The 22,102-nt window shown below is 37.1% G+C and overlaps 1 protein-coding gene across 3 annotated transcripts in view; it reads left to right on the plus strand.

Moving 5' to 3' along the window:
- Nucleotides 1-13,836, plus strand: part of pank4 (pantothenate kinase 4 (inactive)) — a 31,461-nt gene extending 17,625 nt beyond the window's left edge. For 2 of the 3 annotated variants that reach the window (XM_073811752.1, XM_073811754.1), the window contains exons 13-20: nucleotides 2,052-2,203; nucleotides 2,318-2,373; nucleotides 2,872-2,921; nucleotides 4,369-4,473; nucleotides 4,543-4,643; nucleotides 11,441-11,509; nucleotides 11,625-11,841; nucleotides 12,132-13,836. In XM_073811752.1, coding sequence (XP_073667853.1) covers nucleotides 2,052-2,203; nucleotides 2,318-2,373; nucleotides 2,872-2,921; nucleotides 4,369-4,473; nucleotides 4,543-4,643; nucleotides 11,441-11,509; nucleotides 11,625-11,841; nucleotides 12,132-12,152 — 771 coding nt within the window. In that variant the 3' untranslated portion in view covers nucleotides 12,153-13,836. Of the gene's footprint in view, nucleotides 1-2,051; nucleotides 2,204-2,317; nucleotides 2,374-2,871; nucleotides 2,922-4,368; nucleotides 4,474-4,542; nucleotides 4,644-11,440; nucleotides 11,510-11,624; nucleotides 11,842-12,131 lie in introns of those variants that run through there. The other variant, XR_010521071.2, reaches the window with a different exon arrangement.
- The last annotated feature ends 8,266 nt before the right edge of the window (nucleotides 13,837-22,102 follow it).

Here is a 22,102-nt window from a genome sequence, read left to right on the forward strand (position 1 = left end):
TTCAGTAACTAGTAGTGTAAGGCATTACCCGTCTGAAAATGGTAATATTATTACAGTTTTCCCGAGCTAGTTACTTAAGTTACATTCGCCAGTAGCACCTTCATCACACAAGGCACAAAACACAGAGAACAAAAAGGAAGGGGAGGAGGGCGTTAATGGAACAGTGATTGGTCTAAGTTTGGCACGAGGTATCATTTACCATCACCGATTGGTCGACACCCGGCAGCCAGCAGCACAGAGCGGCAGCGGCACACTCAAAGACAGATCGGGTAAATGGAAGCGTCAACAACGGCAAGCTCTTTTTCAGAGGAAGATTCTCAGCAACAGAAAGTTAGTTTCGACGAGTGGAGATTCAGTCATATTTTATTATGTTCAACGGAAGGAAAATAACTTGACGGTGAAGTGCACACTCTTTAATGTTTCTCCAAACGCTGTGCCCCACGTCAGGTAGCGGGTAAGGAAGCCAGCATTTTCTTGGCCGTGGCTTGCCCAAATAAACATTCTTGTCCAGAAAAAAAATGTAACTAGTAATATAACTAGTAATATAACTAGTTACTTTCTCCAGGGAGTAATAAAGTAAAGTAAGGCATTACTATTTTTGAGAGTAATATGTAATACGTAATATATTACTTTTTTGAGTAACTAGCCCCAACACTGATTAAGTACAAGGGGGTATTCAAAATTATTTCCTGCTAGAATGATGTAATTGGACCAAAAATAATTAAAGCCTTATTAATTAAATGTACTAAAAAAGTCCTCATGTAAGCTAATGTTGGCGACAACGGCCAAGAGTTGGAAAAAATCCTTTAGGGAGACTAGGCTATATCGTTATTATAGCGGGAGAACAAATTCTTATCGTGGTGGGGGGGGGGTTATTCGGGTATATCACAAACGGTATGATATTGCCCATCTCTAGAACGGATCTGATGTCTTTTTTTATTGATGAGCTTGAAAACTAGACCTTAGGGACCCAGAAAACCAGACGCATGGGTATATTTGTAGAAAAAGCCAAACATACATTGCATGGGTGCATTGCATTGATTTTTCTTTTATAATAAGAATCATTAGTATATTATGTAAAGATCATGTTCCATGAAGATATTTTGTACATTTCCTACCGTAAAAATATAAAAACTTTATTTTTGTAAGTGGATGCAGCAAAATCCAGATCAAAATTGGCCTGAAACTCGCCAACAAACTTCGCTTCCTTAGGGATTTCCCATTCATGTTTGGTTTATGTAAAAGCTTACAACCTTCCCTTTTTAGTCATTTCAGCGGTAAGCCAGTAGAGAGTGCTAAAACAAACCTTTTCGTTTCTAATATGTGTTGCTAGGACTTCATTTTGATTGTGATCTTTACATGTAAATTTTTCTCTTTTTTTCCGTCAAACTCCAGATTTTCAAATTGTGTATCTTAGCCACATATTGTCCTATCCTAAAAAACACTATATCAGTGGAAAGCTTATGCAGCTTTAGATTATGCATGAATCTTAATTTAAAACAAATGATCCTTATGACGGTTTTGTGGTCCAGGGTCACATTTCTGATCTAGGAAAGTCTCGTAAAAGTGTGCCTTGTGTGAACGCAAACACGGCCATTAATTGTTTCTGGGATCACTCCCATTAAGAGTACAGAGTAACATTTACGGAACACGTCCTGTTTGAACAAAAGGCAGAAACAAAGTTGTAAGGTGCGTTCTCACAGATTCACCCACAGATTCCGAAAAATCATTGGCAATGTGAATGAACCAAAAACAAACGATCCCGGACAAATCCGGAAACGCATTTTCCATGTATTTTCCACAGTCTGTGTGCGAAAATGGCTAATAATGCTTTTAAGATGCTGTTATGGTGTTTGTTGGAGCTTGGCAAATGTGAACACTAAAAACTGTTGTTGCATGGAGACTCTTTACTTCTTTGCATTCTTTTTGTGAACTACATAGTGAGTAGATAATAGCAGGGTTTTGATTTCTGGGTAAATTATTCTTTTAGATTATCATTCAGGTTGTTAGTAGGCTGTGGAGGATGAGTTTCTTTGATACTTTGCCTGCAGATCAAGCAAAAGGAGAACGACATGGCCCTGAGATACTATCTGAAAGTTGTGAAGTCAATGGAGGTGCTGAGCTGGGAGCAGAAACAATTCGCTCTGGTCAAAGGTCTCTTGGCCGGCAATGTTTTTGACTGGGGAGCCAAGGCCGTGTCAGAGTGAGTGTGCAGATAAAAGGAGATTAATAGACAGTTTGCAGTTTGTGAAAAATCAGTTTCCAAACAGTTTTTTCTTTATCACTCACTAAAGTCTAACCTTTACTTGTTTTTCAGTGTGCTTGAATCAGATCCAGAATTTGGGTTTGAACAAGCAAAACAGCAGCTACAAGGTATGAAAACTATGGCATTTTTAACGTCACAGTAAAAATTTTCCAATATTAGAAATATGAAAAGTCTTTACTAAACCATCTTTAATTTTTCAAATAAAACTTCACATCATTTCCGGTCCAGGTTATTTGTATGTGCATCAGTAAATATTGAGATGTTTAACTCAAGATGACCTTAAAGAAGCTAACAAAGATATAAGGTTATACCAGCATAACCAGTGTCTAACGCATATGCAGAGTGATATATTAAAGTTTTTTTCTTTTTCGTCTCACTGATATATGGATATTAAAGTAGAATAATGTCACAACTAAATACAACTAGTAAGGTTAGCTGACTACCTTAAAAGTTTGTATATATGGCTATCAGTTCATATTGCTGTTAACATTTTCTTGATAAGCAGAAACAATGAGACCTGTTGTCCAGTTTGTTCATATGACGTTCTGCAAAAAGCCTATATAAAATCTATATAATTTTATACATATATGCTTTTATTTTCTCAGAGCGGCCATGGCTCGTGGATGCCTACAACCAATGGATTGAGAGATTACGGGTGAGCCATAAATCTGACTTGAATGCCGAAATTAATCATCAATATATCTGGTTTTGCTGTAAAATTATGCAAAAGTCCTTAGCAAAAATGTAATATATTTTTATAGTTTATATTTCTTTTATATAATTAATTGTCAAATAATTGTTCTGGTTTTAAGCATAGTTCTAATTCATTTTAGTGAGGATTATGCTTAAATCAAAATATTTGACCAGTGGGGTCACTAAAATAACACAGTTGTGACCCGTAATTCAGAATGAGCAAAAGATCATAAATTAGTTATTTATATTTTGACAGACTTTATGAAAAACTTGATGTATGATTTGTTTGAATCTAAAAAAATGACACAATTACACCTGTTTGAAGCAGTCAATTCTCAGAAAAATCTAGTTAAAGATCTTTGAATGTTCAAAAGCAAAATCATCCCATCCCCATACCTTAAAATCACTGTAAAATAGATTTATTACACACAAAGTCAAAAACAATACTATAGACCATTGTGCAAGATAGACACAAAACTGGTCCAGAAAAACTTCTTGTTTCAGTTTCTAACTGTTTTCTTTGTTTCACATATAAAGAAAACATCTTCAAGATGTGTGTTTAACTTTTGAATCAGTTCTATATATATTCTGTTGGTTTTTTTATACCAACGTTTATGTAGTGTTACAAAACGGGAAGTGCTTCTGGACCAGTTTTGTTTACATCTTGCAAAAGGTCTATAGGAAAAATATATGTTTAACTTTTTTCTTTCTTTTATTGTTTGATTGCCATTGAGACTGACAGCTTCTACTCTAATTCAAGGATCTAATATAATGTGTAACATCAGATATTTTTCCCAACAGTTAACCAAACATTCACTTAAGATAAAAGATTGTATCTTCTTTTCAAAACACATATTTTTAAAACTAATTATGTGCAGATGTCTATATATCGGAAAGCACGTTTTCATGTCTTGTTGTCTTGTCGCACTTAACTCTTTTAACATTAATTAGGTCTCATACTTTCTCTCTCTTAATAATTCTTTTAACATCAAACAAGGCCTGCACTTTATTTTCAAATTCCTGCATTTTTTAAAACCAAAATGTCAGATGCAAGCATCTTTGTATTAGATTAAGCTTTAAGGACGGTACACCTCTTAGAAAACATACAAATAAAGATCATTTTAGATGTATAATGACTATTTAGAGCATTCTGGATCGCTGATGTACATTTAAAAAAAAATATATATAAACCTAAATTTCGACCACAATCAAAATTTTATAATTTCTTTTGGCTGTAGCTCAAAATTACATTGTGCACATTCAGACTTATTTTGCCAGCACGGGTCACATATTTACCTGTATTTTCTGTTTATCTGGTTATTATATGTATTATGAATGACATATTCTGTCTGTGAAGTATTGTTGAAAAGTCATGAATGAACACTGTGCCTGCTGGCTTTCTTTTACAGGGTCCTCCTCATAAATGTGCATTATTTTTCGTAGATAATAGTGGAATGGACATTATACTTGGGGTCTTCCCTTTCGTTCGAGAACTACTTTCGAGGGGCACAGAGGTAAGACAACAATAATGGTTATCTATTTTGTTAGATTTTAGTTACGCATGTGAGCTTTTTGACTTTTAGGTGGTACTTGCCAGCAACTCAGGCCCCGCCTTGAATGATGTCACGAACAGTGAGTTGCTAATCTTAACTGAGAGAATTGCAGCGTTGGACCCTGTCATTCAGTAAGTGTGTATCCGTATTACTAAAATTTAGATAAAACTGATGCTAAGAATCAGTAATCAGCTAATTTTATGATCACTTATGCTAGTTGTTTTGTGACTCAGTTCCTATGTAGACGGATGAGAAACAAATGACAAAACGGTTCTGTTAACCAATAGTATAGACCTCAAACTTCTTAAACATGATAAAACTATACATAATCTTGAGCGCTTCACTGGTGCCCCGGGGCGAGCTGTAAATTACTTGTGTGCCAGGTAATGGGAACAACTCACTCACTAGTTTAAAACCCTCATATAACATCTGTAGGGCAAGGAAAAGTTTGAACCACTCGCATTAAAAGCTCTCTCACGCAAAAAAGCATGCAGCTTAGGTTCGCAAGTGCAGGTTATTGTGAATGTTCATGTGAAAGTATGATAATAATAATAACAACATAAAAATAAATAAAACGTTATTAATTTTTTATATTTAATCATTTAAAACATGGTAACAAGCCAACTATTGACATGAAGGCTATCGCTATCTGCAATATGTCTGACTACTGTCAACTTAGTTTTTAGTCACATTACCGAGGGGTTGGCAGGCAAGAACCCAGCAATTTACATTTGGCTTTCCATAGAGAAGCCACACAAGCCACTCAATTGTCCATCTGTTTCAAGCAACGATTATTTAAATAACCTCTTAACAGAAGAAAATTAAGATATGAACACTAAAAAACTAAAACTACTTTTGGGCACTTACAGAATAATGTCAGACCTCCACTTTGGCTATGTTTACATGTATTTAGTGGAAAATTCCTCACCTTATGCTGCCGCCAGGATTATATTAATATTATATTATCATATTGTTATAATAAATCGCATTAATTAAAAGCAAATAAAGTTCAGCCTGAGCACAAGTTTACTTAAGTCTTTCACATCAATTTAGCATTTTCAGATGGCAACTTTTTAGCTAACTTTAGCAGTAATTGTGACGCATCACTCGGTGCCTCAGTACACGATAACAATCCCAATAAGACAATTATGCAAAGATATGATTTTTGACTCAAAATACAATGATTCATATATCCAGTGTTTACGTGAGGTTACCTTTGATGAAGCGGTCACTGTAAATACGAGTGTATTTTGAAGGCTCACTGGGGACAGAGGTGCATACGTCTGGCTCCGCCCTCCTACAGACTTCCGCTTAATTTTCATTTCGCTTCAGTACTTATGTCTGGGACTGCTGTGTAGAGTTTCGTTTTCTCCTGCAAAAATCTGCAGGTCCAATCAGCGAACAGATGGGGGTGGCTAAGAACGATGACGTTGAGGTCGTGCGTCAGTTTGAGTTTGTAGTTCAGTAATGGCAGCGGAGAAAGACGTGAGAAAAGCTATTCGGTCTGTTGTTGCAAAACTCCCGAATATACAGAAGTTAAAGCCGGAGCAAGAACAATATTTGCTAAGTTTTGTTGGTCTGATCATTAGGGCTTGTTTTTTCCGGCCGGTTTCGGGGCATGATATACGTCACGACCACCCATTGGATTGGCTTTGGCAGATCCTGAGTGACTCTGCGCAGATCCAATAGTTTTAAACTTCAACAGAGGACCCTCCTTAACGGAAGTAACGATTTGCAATGGAGCGTAGCCAGACTCTCTGTACAAATGAAATTAATGTGCGAGAGTCTGGTTGGACCAGGCTATACGTTTGTCACAAAATTCACAAATTCCTTTTTTCTGGGTTTTCGTCTCTGACGGAATTCTGTAGAAGCATAGCCCAGGATTATCTCCTCATCGGCTAGTGGATTTTATTGCACAACAACTATTCAGTATTTAAGCTAAACTAAAGAAATCACTCACTTCTTAACCTCCGGTCAATGGAAGATAGCGCTCTCTTGCCCTCCAGCGGGGCATTTCCCTAAGTATGTGATGGCACATGAAAACTATCAATAGTCGATAGTATCATCTATCACCACAACCCTACTATGCAAGATTTTTACGTCTGGACACATTCAAAACATTGTGATGTTTGTATTTAAAGAAACTCCATTCTCTGCCTGTAATTTCTTTTTTTGTTTTGGGACCTTTTCTGGGTGGAAAACGTATCATTTCTGGCCAAGCAATAACAAATGTCAACGCACAGTTGAGTGCAGGACTAAAAGCTTGTTTATTTTTACATTTAATTTAATTTATGCATTTATTTTTGTAATTGAAAATTTTGTAAAAGTTTAAGCATACTAGCTAAATATTTGGTTAATTTGTGTGCTTTAGGCAATGTTCTGTTTGAGAGGAGAGGCAGGCTTTCAGTGTTGTGTTTACAAACAGTGACTAAAAGTCCAGAGTAATGCACTTGTAACAAGTTTCATGCTTATACTAAAGGCAAAGTCTAATAGTAAATTACTACTTTTTAAAGCTATTATTCAACACCCATAGCACTAGCATGTTTTACCAATAGTGTACAGTAAAATAAATCTTTCTCCTTTACCACAGCCACACGTAAACATAAACAATTGTACTTTCATAGCGTTAAAGGATTATTCCACTTTCCAGAAAAAATCCTGATATTTACTCACCCCCATGTAATCCAAGATACTTATTTATATGTATTATGTAATCACGTCGAAAGGTCACACATTACATACAGTCTTGTTCAAAATAATAGCAGTACAATGTGACTAACCAGAATAATCAAGGTTTTTAGTATATTTTGTATTGCTACGTGGCAAACAAGTTACCAGTAGGTTCAGTAGATTCTCAGAAAACAAATGAGACCCAGCATTAATGATATGCACGCTCTTAAGGCTGTGCAATTGGGCAATTAGTTGAATTAGTTGAAAGGGGTGTGTTCAAAAAAATAGCAGTGTGGCATTCAATCACTGAGGTCATCAATTTTGTGAAGAAACAGGTGTGAATCAGGTGGCCCCTATTTAAGGATGAAGCCAACACTTGTTGAACATGCATTTGAAAGCTGAGGAAAATGGGTCGTTCAAGACATTGTTCAGAAGAACAGCGTACTTTGATTAAAAAGTTGATTGGAGAGGGGAAAACCTATAAAGAGGTGCAAAAAATGATAGGCTGTTCAGCTAAAATGATCTCCAATGCCTTAAAATGGAGAGCAAAATCAGAGAGACGTGGAAGAAAACGGAAGACAACCATCAAAATGGATAGAAGAATAACCAGAATGGCAAAGGCTCAGCCAATGATCACCTCCAGGATGATCAAAGACAGTCTGGAGTTACCTGTAAGTACTGTGACAGTTAGAAGACGTCTGTGTGAAGCTAATCTATTTTCAAGAATCCCCCGCAAAGTCCCTCTGTTAAAAAAAGGCATGTGCAGAAGAGGTTTCAATTTGCCAAAGAACACATCAACTGGCCTAAAGAGAAATGGAGGAACATTTTGTGGACTGATGAGAGTAAAATTGTTCTTTTTGGGTCCAAGGGCCACAGGCAGTTTGTGAGACGACCCCCAAACTCTGAATTCAAGCCACAGTACACAGTGAAGACAGTGAAGCATGGAGCATGATATGGGCATGTTTCTCCTACTATGGTGTTGGGCCTATTTATCGCATACCAGGGATCATGGATCAGTTTGCATATGTTAAAATACTTGAAGAGGTCATGTTGCCCTATGCTGAAGAGGACATGCCCTTGAAATGGTTGTTTCAACAAGACAATGACCCAAAACACACTAGTAAACGGGCAAAGTCTTGGTTCCAAACCAACAAAATTAATGTTATGGAGAGGCCAGCCCAATCTCCAGACCTTAATCCAATTGAGAACTTGTGGGGTGATATCAAAAATGCTGTTTCTGAAGAAAAACCAAGAAATGTGAATGAATTGTGGAATGTTGTTAAAGAATCATGGAGTGGAATAACAGCTGAGAGGTGCCACAAGTTGGTTGACTCCATGCCACACAGATGTCAAGCAGTTTTAAAAAACTGTGGTCATACAACTAAATATTAGTTTAGTGATTCACAGGATTGCTAAATCCCAGAAAAAAAACATGTTTGTACAAAATAGTTTTGAGTTTGTACAGTCAAAGGTAGACACTGCTATTTTTTTGAACACACTCCTTTCAACTAATTGCCCAATTGCACAGCCTTAAGAGCGTGCATATCATGAATGCTGGGTCTTGTTTGTTTTCTGAGAATCTACTGAACCTACTGGTAACTTGTTTGCCACGTAGCAATAAAAAATACTAAAAACCTTGATTATTCTGGTTAGTCACATTGTACTGCTATTATTTTGAACAAGACTGTATGTGAAATGCACACTTGCTGACAATTTTAAACATTAATTAGTATAATTTCACTTTATTAATCTATCATTTCATTAATTAGGCATTTCACATACAACAATGCCTTAACGGTCCTTTTTCTCCACACTTGTGAACTAGGGCTGGGTATCGATTCAGATGTTCCAGATCGATTCGATTTCGATTCACAAGCTATCAAATCTATTTGATTCAATTTTCGATTCCGGTTCTCGGGTCGGTTTTTATACTCAATTCTCGGTTTAACTCAATGAATATATATTTAAAACAAATACTATATTAATAAAAAAGAACAGTGAAAAGCAGTTTACAAGTGGGTAATTAATAAAAAAAAATGAAAAGCCACAACACTATCGTCGTCGTCTTTCTTGCAAAATCTAAAATGCTTCCATACCTCTGACTTTTTATGTAAAGGTGGCATCAAAGTCAATGAAGCACCTGAAACCGCCATTTTAAGCACTGAATAAATGAATGAATGACAGGCTCGTCTCTCGCTCCTTGGTAACATCGCGCAAGTCAAAAAAGAGGGTGACATCTAGTGAAGAAGACTAGTAATTAGATTAACGTTAATCTTACGTTCAATGTTTGCGGAAATAAATATGGGGAAAAAACGATTCTGCTCTTTGAAAAATCGATTTTGAATCGACCACGTAAAAAAAGTGCCCAGCCCTATTGTACACACTGTAGTGGTTCAACATATGTCATGCGTGACCTTTCGACGTGATTTCTTAATACGTAAGGTCACACTAGTGCAAGAAAAGAAGTTGTGGTTAAAAAGTACCTATTTTTAGGCAAAAACGACGATCATTTTGCTCGATAAGGTCTTTATGCCTCGGTTGGGATTAGAGTGCTTTGAACTGTTGAGGTCCGCTAAAGTCCACTATATGGAGAAAAATCCTGGAATGTTTTCCTCATAAAACATAATTTCTTTTTATGAAAGTGGAATATTCCTTTAAAGATGCAGTTTGTATTATTTTCGCCGCTAGATGGCGCCAGATCAAACAATAACAATGATGTTGTTTACTGACGCTCTGAAGCAGCTTGGAATTATGGGATTTGTAGTTTTTAACTCAACCACTGATGGCCATCAATCAGACGCGAACGAGAAATCACGTAAGGTAATCAAGTCTTATAAATGTTGCGTTTGATGACATCGTTTATTTCATTATGTAAGTTTATATGTGATGTTCAAAACGAAATTGTTAGTCATATTGATATTACAGTATTAGTCCAAATTCGATGGTAAACACAGCACAGAATTAAGTTTTCAACTTACAATCTACAATGATTTTTCACATAATGTATTGACAGTACAAATCTTATTGTGAAGTGTCTTAAAATGACCATTTATATTGCTGTACAATACCTTTGATGTGCATATCGTCCGCGGGAAGACGCGCTGATTACAATCTACACACTAATGTTGTGATCAATATAATAGCATACGTTTTTTGAAGGGTTACGATTCAAAACAACTCACCCATCGCGTAAAACACAAGCAGGATCAGAATCTCGGTCTAGTTAAATGTTGTCGTGAAGCTCTCTCCATCCAGATAATGCAACAACAAATTGATCCTCCCTCGTTTTGTTCCAAACTCTTCTTGGGTCGTTTGGTTGGCCCGTACGCTTACAGGAGCTGACACAACCAGCGGCAGACGGTACAGAGATATCCATAAGTTCATAAGCAAGCGCGTAGCCCGACAGGCGCTATCGCAAAGTTCCGCATTTGTCCACAACACTGGCTCGCTGCGTCCGAAAACTCAAGGCAGTGAGGACTTGTTGCCTCGCTGCCTCATGAGGCCATGACTTCGGCCTCGGAGGCCTGAAGGCCGCTCAGAGAAAGGCTTTCCGACGCACTTCAAAGGCAGCGTGTTTGAAATATAAACAGAGAGCGCCTTTGTGATAACTAATCACATATTTGAAAACTACAATACTAATTTCTCGCTAGAAATGCAATTAAAATGCTTAAAAAGTGAAAGTATACGTTTATTTTCACTAAATTTGTGCTCCAGCTGCTTCCTTGGCCGCCATTTTATTTTTTCGAGCTCGACCACTGTTGTCATGTCGTTTACGTCAGTAAAGGCGGTGACAAAGGGTCACATGGATATTAACGTCATTGACAGGAGACTGCACTGCCCCGTGTCAATGTTTTGAATGGAAATTTTCTCATGATTTACAAGTAGTTGAAAACATTACAGATATTGATAGTAATCAGCTGGACAAAATATATAACACTGGCCTAGTGGTTTTTGGACATTTTACTGCAAATATCTTACAAATTGCACCTTTAATGAAGTTTTTTTTTTTTTAAGAATTCAGACAAACTTGTTTCCCCAGGCCAAAACAGCACAAGTAACATGACTTCAAAATACTGCATGATTAAGAAAAATGTTAAGTCTCTATGAACACAAAAGTAGTATTGATTTTTGGTGCAAGATTATCGATAAAGTGCCACAAGGTAAAATACTGCAATACTTTAAAATAGCCCATTTCTCCCCTCCTCCGACATAACATGACAATAAAACATTTCATTTAATTTTGTTTTCCATTCTCCAGGGCTGCGGTCAGAGAAGACAGACTTGCATTGGTGCAGAATGGTTCTAGCTCCCCTTGCTTAGACTTGAGGTAAACACTGTTTTCTGTTATTTGTAGGCTGAAAGATTAATTTATTACTGTGTATTGTCAAGTCTTCTCTTACTAAAGCCATGTTTGTCCTTTAAATTTGTTCTTCATCTAAAAGTCGCCTTGACAAAGTCCTGGCCACAGTCGTTAGGGAACGTGGCACAGATTTGGTGATCATCGAAGGCATGGGCAGGGCCATCCACACAAACTACTACGCCATGCTGAGCTGTGAGAGCCTTAAACTTGCCGTCATCAAGAACTCCTGGCTGGCCGAGCGTCTCGGAGGAAAACTCTTCAGCGTAGTCTTCAAATACGAAGTCCCTGATAAATCCCAAGTAAATTATTAGGATTATAAAGAGGTTTTGATGGGTAAAATTGTAAGCTCCAAAACGCAAAATGTGATAATTGGTTCTTTGTCTTTCTTCCCGAGATACACATGATGATTGTATTCGGGTGTTGGGGGGACTGGAATGTTTCTTTTTTTTATCAAAATCAATAATAAGGGGGCGGTCGTGTGTGCCTGCTCTGAAATTGAATGTTCGTGTCTGCCGTCGCCTCCCTTATAGCAATTAGATGACAGCTGTGGGTTTTTTCTCATGATGAAATTGAATTTTATTGTTCTCAGGATTCTGTTGCTGTTGACTGACACTCCTGTTGGATTTAGAATGGAAGGGAATGGCAAATATAGCATTTGTGAATGGTTTCGAATCAGGTCTTAAATCTACACAGACAAATAGTATGTGAAATTATATACATTTGCATTTAAGGTTGCAAAATTCTGGGAATTATGGAAACTTTCCATTGAAATTATACAGGATTATATGGAAATTGTAGCTCGCAGATGAAGATGAGTCTGATGTCCAGGAAGCTAATGTCTGTATAAATTACCCAAAAATCACAAATAATTTCCAACTTGAATATTTCCAAAATTCCAGAGCTTTGCAACCCTATTTGCATTTAAGAAATGTCTCTCGTTTCAATGTTTCTTTTGAAGCTCTGCCGGTTTATTTGTCTTTTATGTCTTTTCATCTAGCAGTTCGCTGTCAAATGAAATGTTTATGTTGCTAATTATTTAGCTCACTGTAACACTAAAGTATATCTCATCCAGCTGGCATTGTATTTTATTTAGCAAGTGCCACTGTTCCCATGACAACTTTTGTAGTGACAATGATTTTGCGCTCTTTTGTTACATCAAGCTTTTCTCGCTGTGGAGGCGTAAAGTCTAATTTATTATGTATTTATGCATTGAGCATGCAAAGAACAGTGGTAAGCCATCTAGAGTGAAGTTTTTACAAAACAGTTGGCGTTTGGACAAACGATAAAACAACTTATTGAATGTGATTTTTTTTTAACCATCTGGATGTCATATAAGTAGTGTTGCAGTTAAATGTAAAAAAAAAGTATTTTAATGGGTTGTGCATCTATTAACACTAGATGTCAGTGTTGTAATATAACAAGACCTCTACGAAAAGTGATTTGATGAAGGATCGTGCTAATGTGACAGACCTTCGAGTGTTTTTATCTGAATTTGTGATGGTGCCAGAATTTTTTGAAAGGAAACAGTATGCAGTGCCTGCTTCAGATATTACCACATTTATCCTCATGTCTAAGCGGGTCTCGCTTTCTGCCATCTGTGGCGATCTTTGTAATCTAAAATCCATTTCAGGGTTCTACAGCACAGCATTGCCTCAATATTATTCCTGAGAGAGAAAGTGTGTGTGTAAAAGAGAGAGAAAATCCATTCATATTATCGTCCTGTTTTTTTATTAGGTATAACACAATCATCTATTCGTTGGCACTAAGAGTCAAAGCACAGTATTTTCAGGGCTATGTTACACAGTAAGAAGCACATGTTGATACTGATTGGTTGGTTGATTTTCTCAATGTATAATTGGCCTCGTGTGTTGGTTATGTATGTGTTGTCCAGATAAAACGTGTATAAAATGTCACATATTTTCAGTATTGTAAGCACAGTGTGTACATTATTCTGTCAAAAGGTTTTGGATTTATAGTCTAAAATGTGTGTCAGACAATTGTTTGGAAACGGCCATTATAAACAAAGCTAATCTGATGTCTTGTAGAAAGTTGACTCTCACTCTCTCAGACTGAAGCTGTCCTCGGTTATCTGTCCAAAGTCTGGTTTACTAAATTCTTTTTGTGTGTGTGTGTGAAATTTTGTAAAGTCCAATGTAAATATAATGTAAGCATGTACATAAAATTTACTGTTAATTTGCATATCTTGACACATACTTGAGATGCTCAGTATTTTACAAAAATATGCTCACTTGACAATCATGTAATTCTGTTAAATATATTTTACAATGTCTACACTCAGTTGGGGTCTTTGTTTTCTCTGCATGTTTTTTTTCAATTATAATATACCATATAGCAGCTTTACTGTAACACGACACATTTTGTTTAAAAAAAAAACAGGTATTTTGAACAATAAAAATATAAGACTTTATCCACTGGGAATTTATTGGATTGTTCAAAGTGGTCTCTATGTGACAAAGGTTTTGAGGGGAATCAGCTGAAAGTCAAAGCAAGTTATTCACTGAATTGTGCACAATAAGAGTAGGATGAATGTGACGTCACTGTCGCTGCCATTGTCTGTCGCAGCTCAGCGCCCTGTTTTAGTCTATGGTCACAGCAGCCACAACTACCAGAGGAAGATCAATAAAACACTCCAAGACGGTTTACAACAAGATTACAATACACCCAGGATATGTTGTGCTGTTGGCTGTAACAACAGTCGTCAGACGAACCCTGAACTACAGTTTTATTCTGTTCCAATGGAGCTAGATCGCGGAATAAAGGATTGGCTTTAATCAGAAGTGACCACTAAGAATAACATAAATGCTTGCGTAATATTAAATTAATAGTAAAAAGTTCTCAAGTAATAAAATAATTACCAAGTAAACTGTCGGTGATAAAATAAGAGCAGAGAAACAAATGAAAAATGGATGAATAATTTTAAACATCAAGATACAGTGCTTTACTGTTTTTTATTATTATTTACACACACAGCAGTCCCTTTAAAATCCTATATGCATGCCATACGTTTGTCATAAACTACTTTTCCCTAAACAGTTCACTTTACAGCAGACGTTCTTTTGTGTCCCAAGCCAACAATTTATTATAAGGACTACAAAACAATAAGGCCCAATCCTAATTCTATTTTATACCCCTCCCCCTTGCCCCTTCCCCTTGAAACAGAAACCTCATTCACACAGAACTCTGGTCCCAGAAAATACCCGTAAAATTGCCAGACAAGCGTCTGTGTGAACAAAAACTCGTTCCGTTAATCTTCTGGGATCGTTGCCGGAAAGAGGACCTAGTAAGATACGCGGGTAACCCTCTGTGTGAACAAGAATGCCATAAAGGGCGTGTCGAAGTGAGGACGCGCGCGTCATCATCACAACACAAGTTATGGTTCAGCTCCTTACAACGAGAGATAACATGTATATAAACATTCACAACGAGAAATGTTGCAAACTAACATGTATATAAACATTCACCACGAGAAATGTTGCAAACTAGATTGAAGCAGTTATCAGGAAATAATATATGAGACGCATAAACAATGACGCACGTGCCGTAGTGAGGACGCGCGTGTCATGGCAACATGAAGTTGGTTCAACTCTTTAAAATCAGGGATTTACAACATTCACTACGAGAAATGTCAGCATACTAGACTGAAGCGGATATCAGGTAAGTTAGCTCGTTACTTACTGCGTTGAAACGGAGATCATTCAGCAGCATAAAAGAATATCGCGTCACGTGCTCATTTGAGCTATAATAAACGAAAATACCCGCATGTCATCCCAACGAGATATATTGTTCAGCTCCTCAAAATGCGGGTTTTAAATGCATATAAACAATCACGATGAGAAATGTCTGAAAACTGTATCAAAGCAGAAATCAGGGAGCTTGTCAAATATCCACTCTGAAGCTGAGATCATTCACCAGAATAGAACTGTGCATTCACGCGCTCCTTTGTAGTCTTATCATAAACAAAAATGCACGCGAGTTGTTTCTGGAGAGAGAAATAATAAATAATATGCAAACTTCAGACGCTGCGTAGAAGAGAGGGCGGGACTTTCAACATGTCACGTGTCTTTCCGGGACCATCAGATGCCGTGTAAACTTGGCAGTGTGAATGAATAAAATATCAAGCGGTCCCGTAAAATTCCAGGATGCCTGTCCCGTGTATCTTACGGAAAATCTGTGTGAAAAGGGCTAGAGTGTCAAGGGGTAGGGCTGAAAATATTCACCTAAGAAATGGGACACCACTACTAGACCGTTACACGTCATCATAAGTCGTTGCTTGCTCCTACGTCATAGATGCTCCGATGAAATAATACAATCAAATTTTATATTTAATGAAATTATTAAAAAAATATGTTGTGGAACTATCACAAGGTCAATAACATTAGCAAACTTTTTTTTGGCGATTTTTACAAATCTTTTTTTCTGAGAACATAACCGTATACATAAAACAAGTGATTATTTGTTATTAAAATACTTTTTAATGTCCAAAAATACTTAAATTTATGGGCCATATTGGAAATTTATCATACCCCTTCGTCTGAAGTGTGGTCCTGAAAAATCTTCGTTTGAAGGGCTATCTGGCCCTTACCCCTTCCCCTTCAGCCAAACGAGAATTGGGACACACATACCCCTTCACGTGAACGTGCAAAACAAAGGGGAAGGGGAAAGGGGTAAGGGGTAGAATTGGGATTGGGCCTAAATTGTGTTACATTATGATATTGCTTCACCAGATCCTTGGCATTTATATGAGACAGCAGGTGCCCCAAGCAGGTTTCACAAAGACTTTTCATGTGTGTATCCTCTTGAAAATAATGCATTACAACTTCCCATTAAACTTTAGAAATATAGTAGAGATAATGGTGTTATGTGCTCATGTGATTAACTGTTAACTGTGGGGTGTAGGGTTGCTATGGTAACGGGGTACAGAGTGCTAGAGAGAGAGAGATTGTTCATGCGCGCTGGTAAGTTAAAGCAGAAAATGTTCACCAGGTTCAGTTGTCTATTTTATATATAATGACAAATATTATATTTATTTTTTGAGACCCTTTAATTTCTGGAACTATGATAATTCTGGAATATTACATACAAAATATGACAAATAATAAATAAATATGACATTTACTTCACGACAATTGGTGCAAAATCTAAATGTTGACAGGTGCAGTATTTTACACAGGGAAACCGATTCAGGAAACCGAGTGGCACATCATTCTAAGCAAAAAATTGTCTCCTGATTTCATTTTAGGCAACGGGCCGACACAGTCCACAATAATGTGCTCACCAAAAGCAGGAATGGGAGACAGGGGAGCAGGTGGAATCTGCTGATTCGGCTGTCCCCGGCTGATTCGGCTGTTCGTGGGCTAAACTTGATGTCCTGCAAACCTGTTTTTTTTTACAGCAAAATTAATTTAAGGTATTTAAATCATTAAGACACCTAACCCCAGCTGCTCCTAACGAGTTGGATGGCGCCTTGCATGGCTGAAAGCGGCGTCGGTGTATGAATGGGTGAATGTGAGGCAAATTGTAAAGCACTTAGGATGGCCATAGGTCTGTTAAAAGCGCTATATAAATGCAGTCCATTTACCATTAACTTTGCTAGCAATGCACCACTCAAAAATAATTTTTCCCTTTTCCCTGGCAAACTCCACAAAGGTCTGACTAGATGTTTTCTTATGATTTTTAAAGTGCTGTCTATATGCCACAGGCACCGGGTCATATGCACGCAGAATAGCAGCTTTTACAGTATCATACTTCAGATTGTCTTTTGAGGAGAATGTAGAACAGACCCCCTGAGCTTTACCAATCAGTCGACACTGTGACAACAGAGACCAAACATGGAGGAAAAGCTCAATGCGCTCCAATGCACTGAAATAGAGTCACAAACAACATAAATATCAATGAACAAGTGACTCAAGTGACATCAGATTTTTACAAATCCATTAATCCTATTCGCATGTCTGGAAATCAATTTTAGTTCTGAACACTAATTGGAGATTTAGCATAACTTTTTACTCACACAACACAAAAAATGTAAGCACGTCAGACCTTGTTGAGTCAGAACTTCAGAAGCAAGGCTGTTGGGCTGTTGTTTATGTGTGAATGGACACAACATGCCCCTGTGTATGTGTGCTTAATTAGACACAGTAGTCCAAAAACGCGGCTACACATTGTCATATTGTAGGACCACATTTACTGTTTGAATTCGTGTGACACTGTGCAGACAGAGAGTTGTATGACAATCAGGGGCGCCGCTAGCAATTTTGGGCCCTATGAAAAAATAGGGGGTCAGGCCCCCCCATACCCATTTCGTACCAAACATACAATCCAACCTACTGTAGCTATTCAAAATCTTTGTCTGTAATTTAATAATACAGAACTATTTATTTTGCTATTGTTTTGACCACAGTTATCAGTATTTATAGATACCTAAAATGTCTGCAGCTAAGATAATTTATTGTGCAATGCAAATTTAATTGAAAAATACAGTACAATTAATCAAATATTCAGAGAAAATGCAACATTCTTAAAGATTAAAGATAAATGTGACCATGCCTGTGAAAACCCAGCTGAAGTATTTCTTTGTGATTTACTGTTTTCCACATAAAATCATCCTATATAATGTAAAGAACATTTGTGAAAATATAAACTTGATATCTTTAATATTGACTGAGTAATGTCATATCAGCGATTGAAATCATAGTGAAATTAATGCTTGAAATTAAACTGTGATGCCTTTTATCTCACAATAAGATTTGAGGCTTTAGTCTGATTTTCAGAGACAGTCTCAGTGACATACTGTATACTTGAGCTGTTACACACGAGACATTGTAACATTTAAAAATGGCGAACAACAACAATGCATCTTTTCTATGTACATTCTGCCTGAAATAAGACTGGGTCAACAATGCTTGACCAAAGCGGCGTGGTGAGCTTGAACCTGCTTACATTACGAGGCATTTTTTGGACCCAACATTCAATAAGAAAATTCAACTGCAGTAGCCACCGTTCAACCTGAAGATGGCAGCACTCAGACGTTTTTACACCAGTATTAAAACACTTTATATCCAAATGTCAAAAAACTTACTAAAATCAATGAACAGCACTAATAAAACCCCATTCTTACAGATCATTAACTAAAAAAGTTGGTTTAGGGTTGAGTTATTATTTAAGAAAACAGCTATACTGTTATTAAATGAGACTGTTTTTTAATCAACGGGGCTCTAAAATGAAAAGAATGACAACTATAGCAGATTACGACATAGATTTCCATTGATTTCTTAACCCTGTTGCAAGTTAAGAAGCTTTAATATACATAATTTGACTAGTTTAGCCTTAGTTGCATTTCAGTTTTATCACAACCAACTCGATTTAAGACTGCATAAAAATCCTTTCGTTGCATATTGCGTTACAAAACAAAACAGTGTGTAACCGATCACATTTCTAGTTTATGTTAATTAGCTTATACGGGCTACGTTAATTTAAACAGCTTATAAGGGCTGACTTCGCGTTAGAATCATAACACAAAACAGGGAACGTAAATCCCCTTGTGTTTTTTTAAACTGGGGTGAACAGAGCGAAGACTTTACAGTGGAAAGAAAACTGCATTGTATTGCTCCAGTGTCACATTGTGTAAACTGAATTTATAGTAAGGAAGTGCACATATGCAGATATCATAGGAAATAGCAGTAAATACACACACCTTGTTCTCTTCTGAAGTTCACGTGCACTGTGAGACCGTGGATTGAAGAGGCGCTAAAACGCAGAGTAAAGACGGGGCGGAGCTAAGAGGGCTCAGCTTAAGGGGGTTGCGTGTGCGGCACAGTCCTTGGCTGGGGCCCTCAAAAGTTCATGGGCCCTTAGAATCGTCCTAACTTTTCCCCCCTTTACGGCGCCCCTGATGACAATACTACGAGTTGATTGGACATGTACTCTCACGTACAAACGCAGAGCGTATTCAGAACCATACATTAGCGGTATTATGTGTTGTTTTTCATTAAACTATATTAGAAATGTGTGGTCGAATCAAACACGATGCACAGGAAGACCATGTGGATGCCGAACCATGGGAGGATAACGGGACGGTTCGATTCTTTACCGAGAACCGTTGCACCCCTAAGCAGTGTTGTAGTACTCGAGACTCGGACTCGATCTCGAGACCATATTTTAATGGTCTTGGTCTTGTCATGAACTTGTGAGCATTTTGACTCTGTCTCGATTCGTACTCGAATACATTTGGAATCGGACTTATTCTCAAGTCCACATGAGTCCCTTTAAAAATATATATTACTGTTTCTTTAAACGGATGTAAGATTGACACGAACAGTGATTGGTGATTTTTTGCGCGCATCAGACTGGCGCGAGGTCAGACGGTCAGACCTGCGCAGGTTTTTGCACTGCCGTGACTTTTACCTCACGGCAGTGCAATAAAACGCACCCGTCCAGTGAGATTTAAGCATTAGATAAGCCACTGTTACCCAAAACGATAAGACGGTGGCGCTAAAGCACAGAGTGGCACTACATATCATTCCAGCAGTAAACGAGTCAGCACAGTATTGTAAATTTAGTCTACATATATTTCTGTATTATTTTTTTTTTCTTGATTTATATCTTAGAAGAAAAAATATTATGTGGTTGGTGATAACCATTTACACAATACCATAATAACATTTATTTATTCATTTAAATTTTCAAATATACAGTATTGTGCAAAAGTCTTATGTGGATTCGGTCTTGACTCGGTCTCGACCTTCTCTGGTCTCGGTCTTGACTCGGACTCAACCCTCTCTCGACTCGGTCTTGACTCAGACTCAACTCTCTCTCGACTCAGTCTTGACTCGGACTCGAATGACCTGGTCTCGAATACAACACTGCCCCTAAGTACTGTAAGAGTGATTAGAAATCACTTCGTTATTTATTTAATTTATTTAATTTGGATTTATTTAATTTATTTAAAAGGGACAATACATATTAAGAAACATAATAGCTTTTCAGCCATATGAATATGCCAGAATTAGCCCCCAGGCTATTTTACATCTGTAGTCCCTTACCAGGTCACCAACAGTGCTTAATGAGACAAAACAAAACATTTAACTATGAATTAACATAAGTCAGACATCACAATAATGAACGAATCAGTTAACATAAATCAGACGTCACAAAAATGAACGAAAACAACACAAACTCCTGTTTACACTAACAACACGAAATACCACGAAATACCACAATTAACCAAACATACCCTCTAACCTCATAGACAGACTCATGATATAGAATACATAGACATACACATGAATTGAATTGCTATTCTATATAAATAAATAAATATATTCCTCTAATCACTCAGTGTTCACAAAATTGATTTGTATTTAGCCATAGCTTCAAATTGCTCTTAAAACTGATATAGGTCGGACATTCTCTTACATCAACAGGTAGCGTGTTCCAGATCTCCGATCCTTTGATTGATAGTGCATATTGTCCAAATGTTGTGCGTCTATAAGGCACAATACAATCTCCTCTTATAGCAGCCCTGGTTACATATGTTCCTCCACCCATTTTTTTCAATTTAATATATTCGCTTAGTGGGGGTGGAGCAAGTCCATTTAAGATCTTATAGATAACACAGGCATATTTGAACTTTGTAAAATTTGCAGAATTTAAAAAAATGTGTTTCTGCAAACTCAAGCAGTGATGATATGACAATGGTTTTCTGTCTAAAATTTTTATAGCTCGATTGAATAATGACTCCATTGGTTTAAGCGTTGTGGCGTTTGTAAGTGACCAGTTGGTAAAGCCGTATTCCATATGGGACAGGATCATAGCATGGAGAAACATTCTGGCTGTTTTATATGACAAAGATGGTCTAATGTATCTAAAGTTAAAAAGATTAAATTTAACAGTTTTTGAGAGACTTTTGATATGATTTTTAAAAGACAGTGTAGAATCTAAAACAATACCAAGGTATTTGAATTCATTTACCAACTGTAGTTCTTCTTGATTTAAAAAAACTTTCGAACGAGTAATTTCAGTCTGTCGCTTCGAAAACATTAAACATACAGTTTTTTGGGGATTCAAGAGTAGACATGATTCAGTTAACCACTCCTGTACACGACTCAGTACAGATGTCAGTGACTGAGAGGCTTCTTGTACAGTTTTTGCATGTGTAAAAATTACGGCGTCGTCTGCATACATTAAAATATTGATGTTTTGACATACTGTGGGCAGGTCATTAATATATAGAGAAAATAAAATAGGTGCAAGTATGGGGCCTTGAGGAACTCCTACTGGACATTCAAGATAAGATGATGTAATGTTATCAACCGAAACACAGTGCATTCTATTGTTCAAGTAAGACTTCATCCAATTGATAGCTTGATCTGAGAAGTTAAATTTTGATAATCTTGACAAGAGAATCTGATGATTGACGGTATCAAACGCCCTTTTCAGATCCAAAAAGACAGCACCCACAACAGAATGAGTGTCTAATGAATGTTTGACCTTTTCGATAAAAACAGTAACTGCCGTTTCTGTTGAGTGGTGGGCGCGAAA

Source organism: Paramisgurnus dabryanus, chromosome 14 (genome assembly GCF_030506205.2).
Source record: "Paramisgurnus dabryanus chromosome 14, PD_genome_1.1, whole genome shotgun sequence".
NCBI lineage: Eukaryota > Metazoa > Chordata > Actinopteri > Cypriniformes > Cobitidae > Paramisgurnus > Paramisgurnus dabryanus.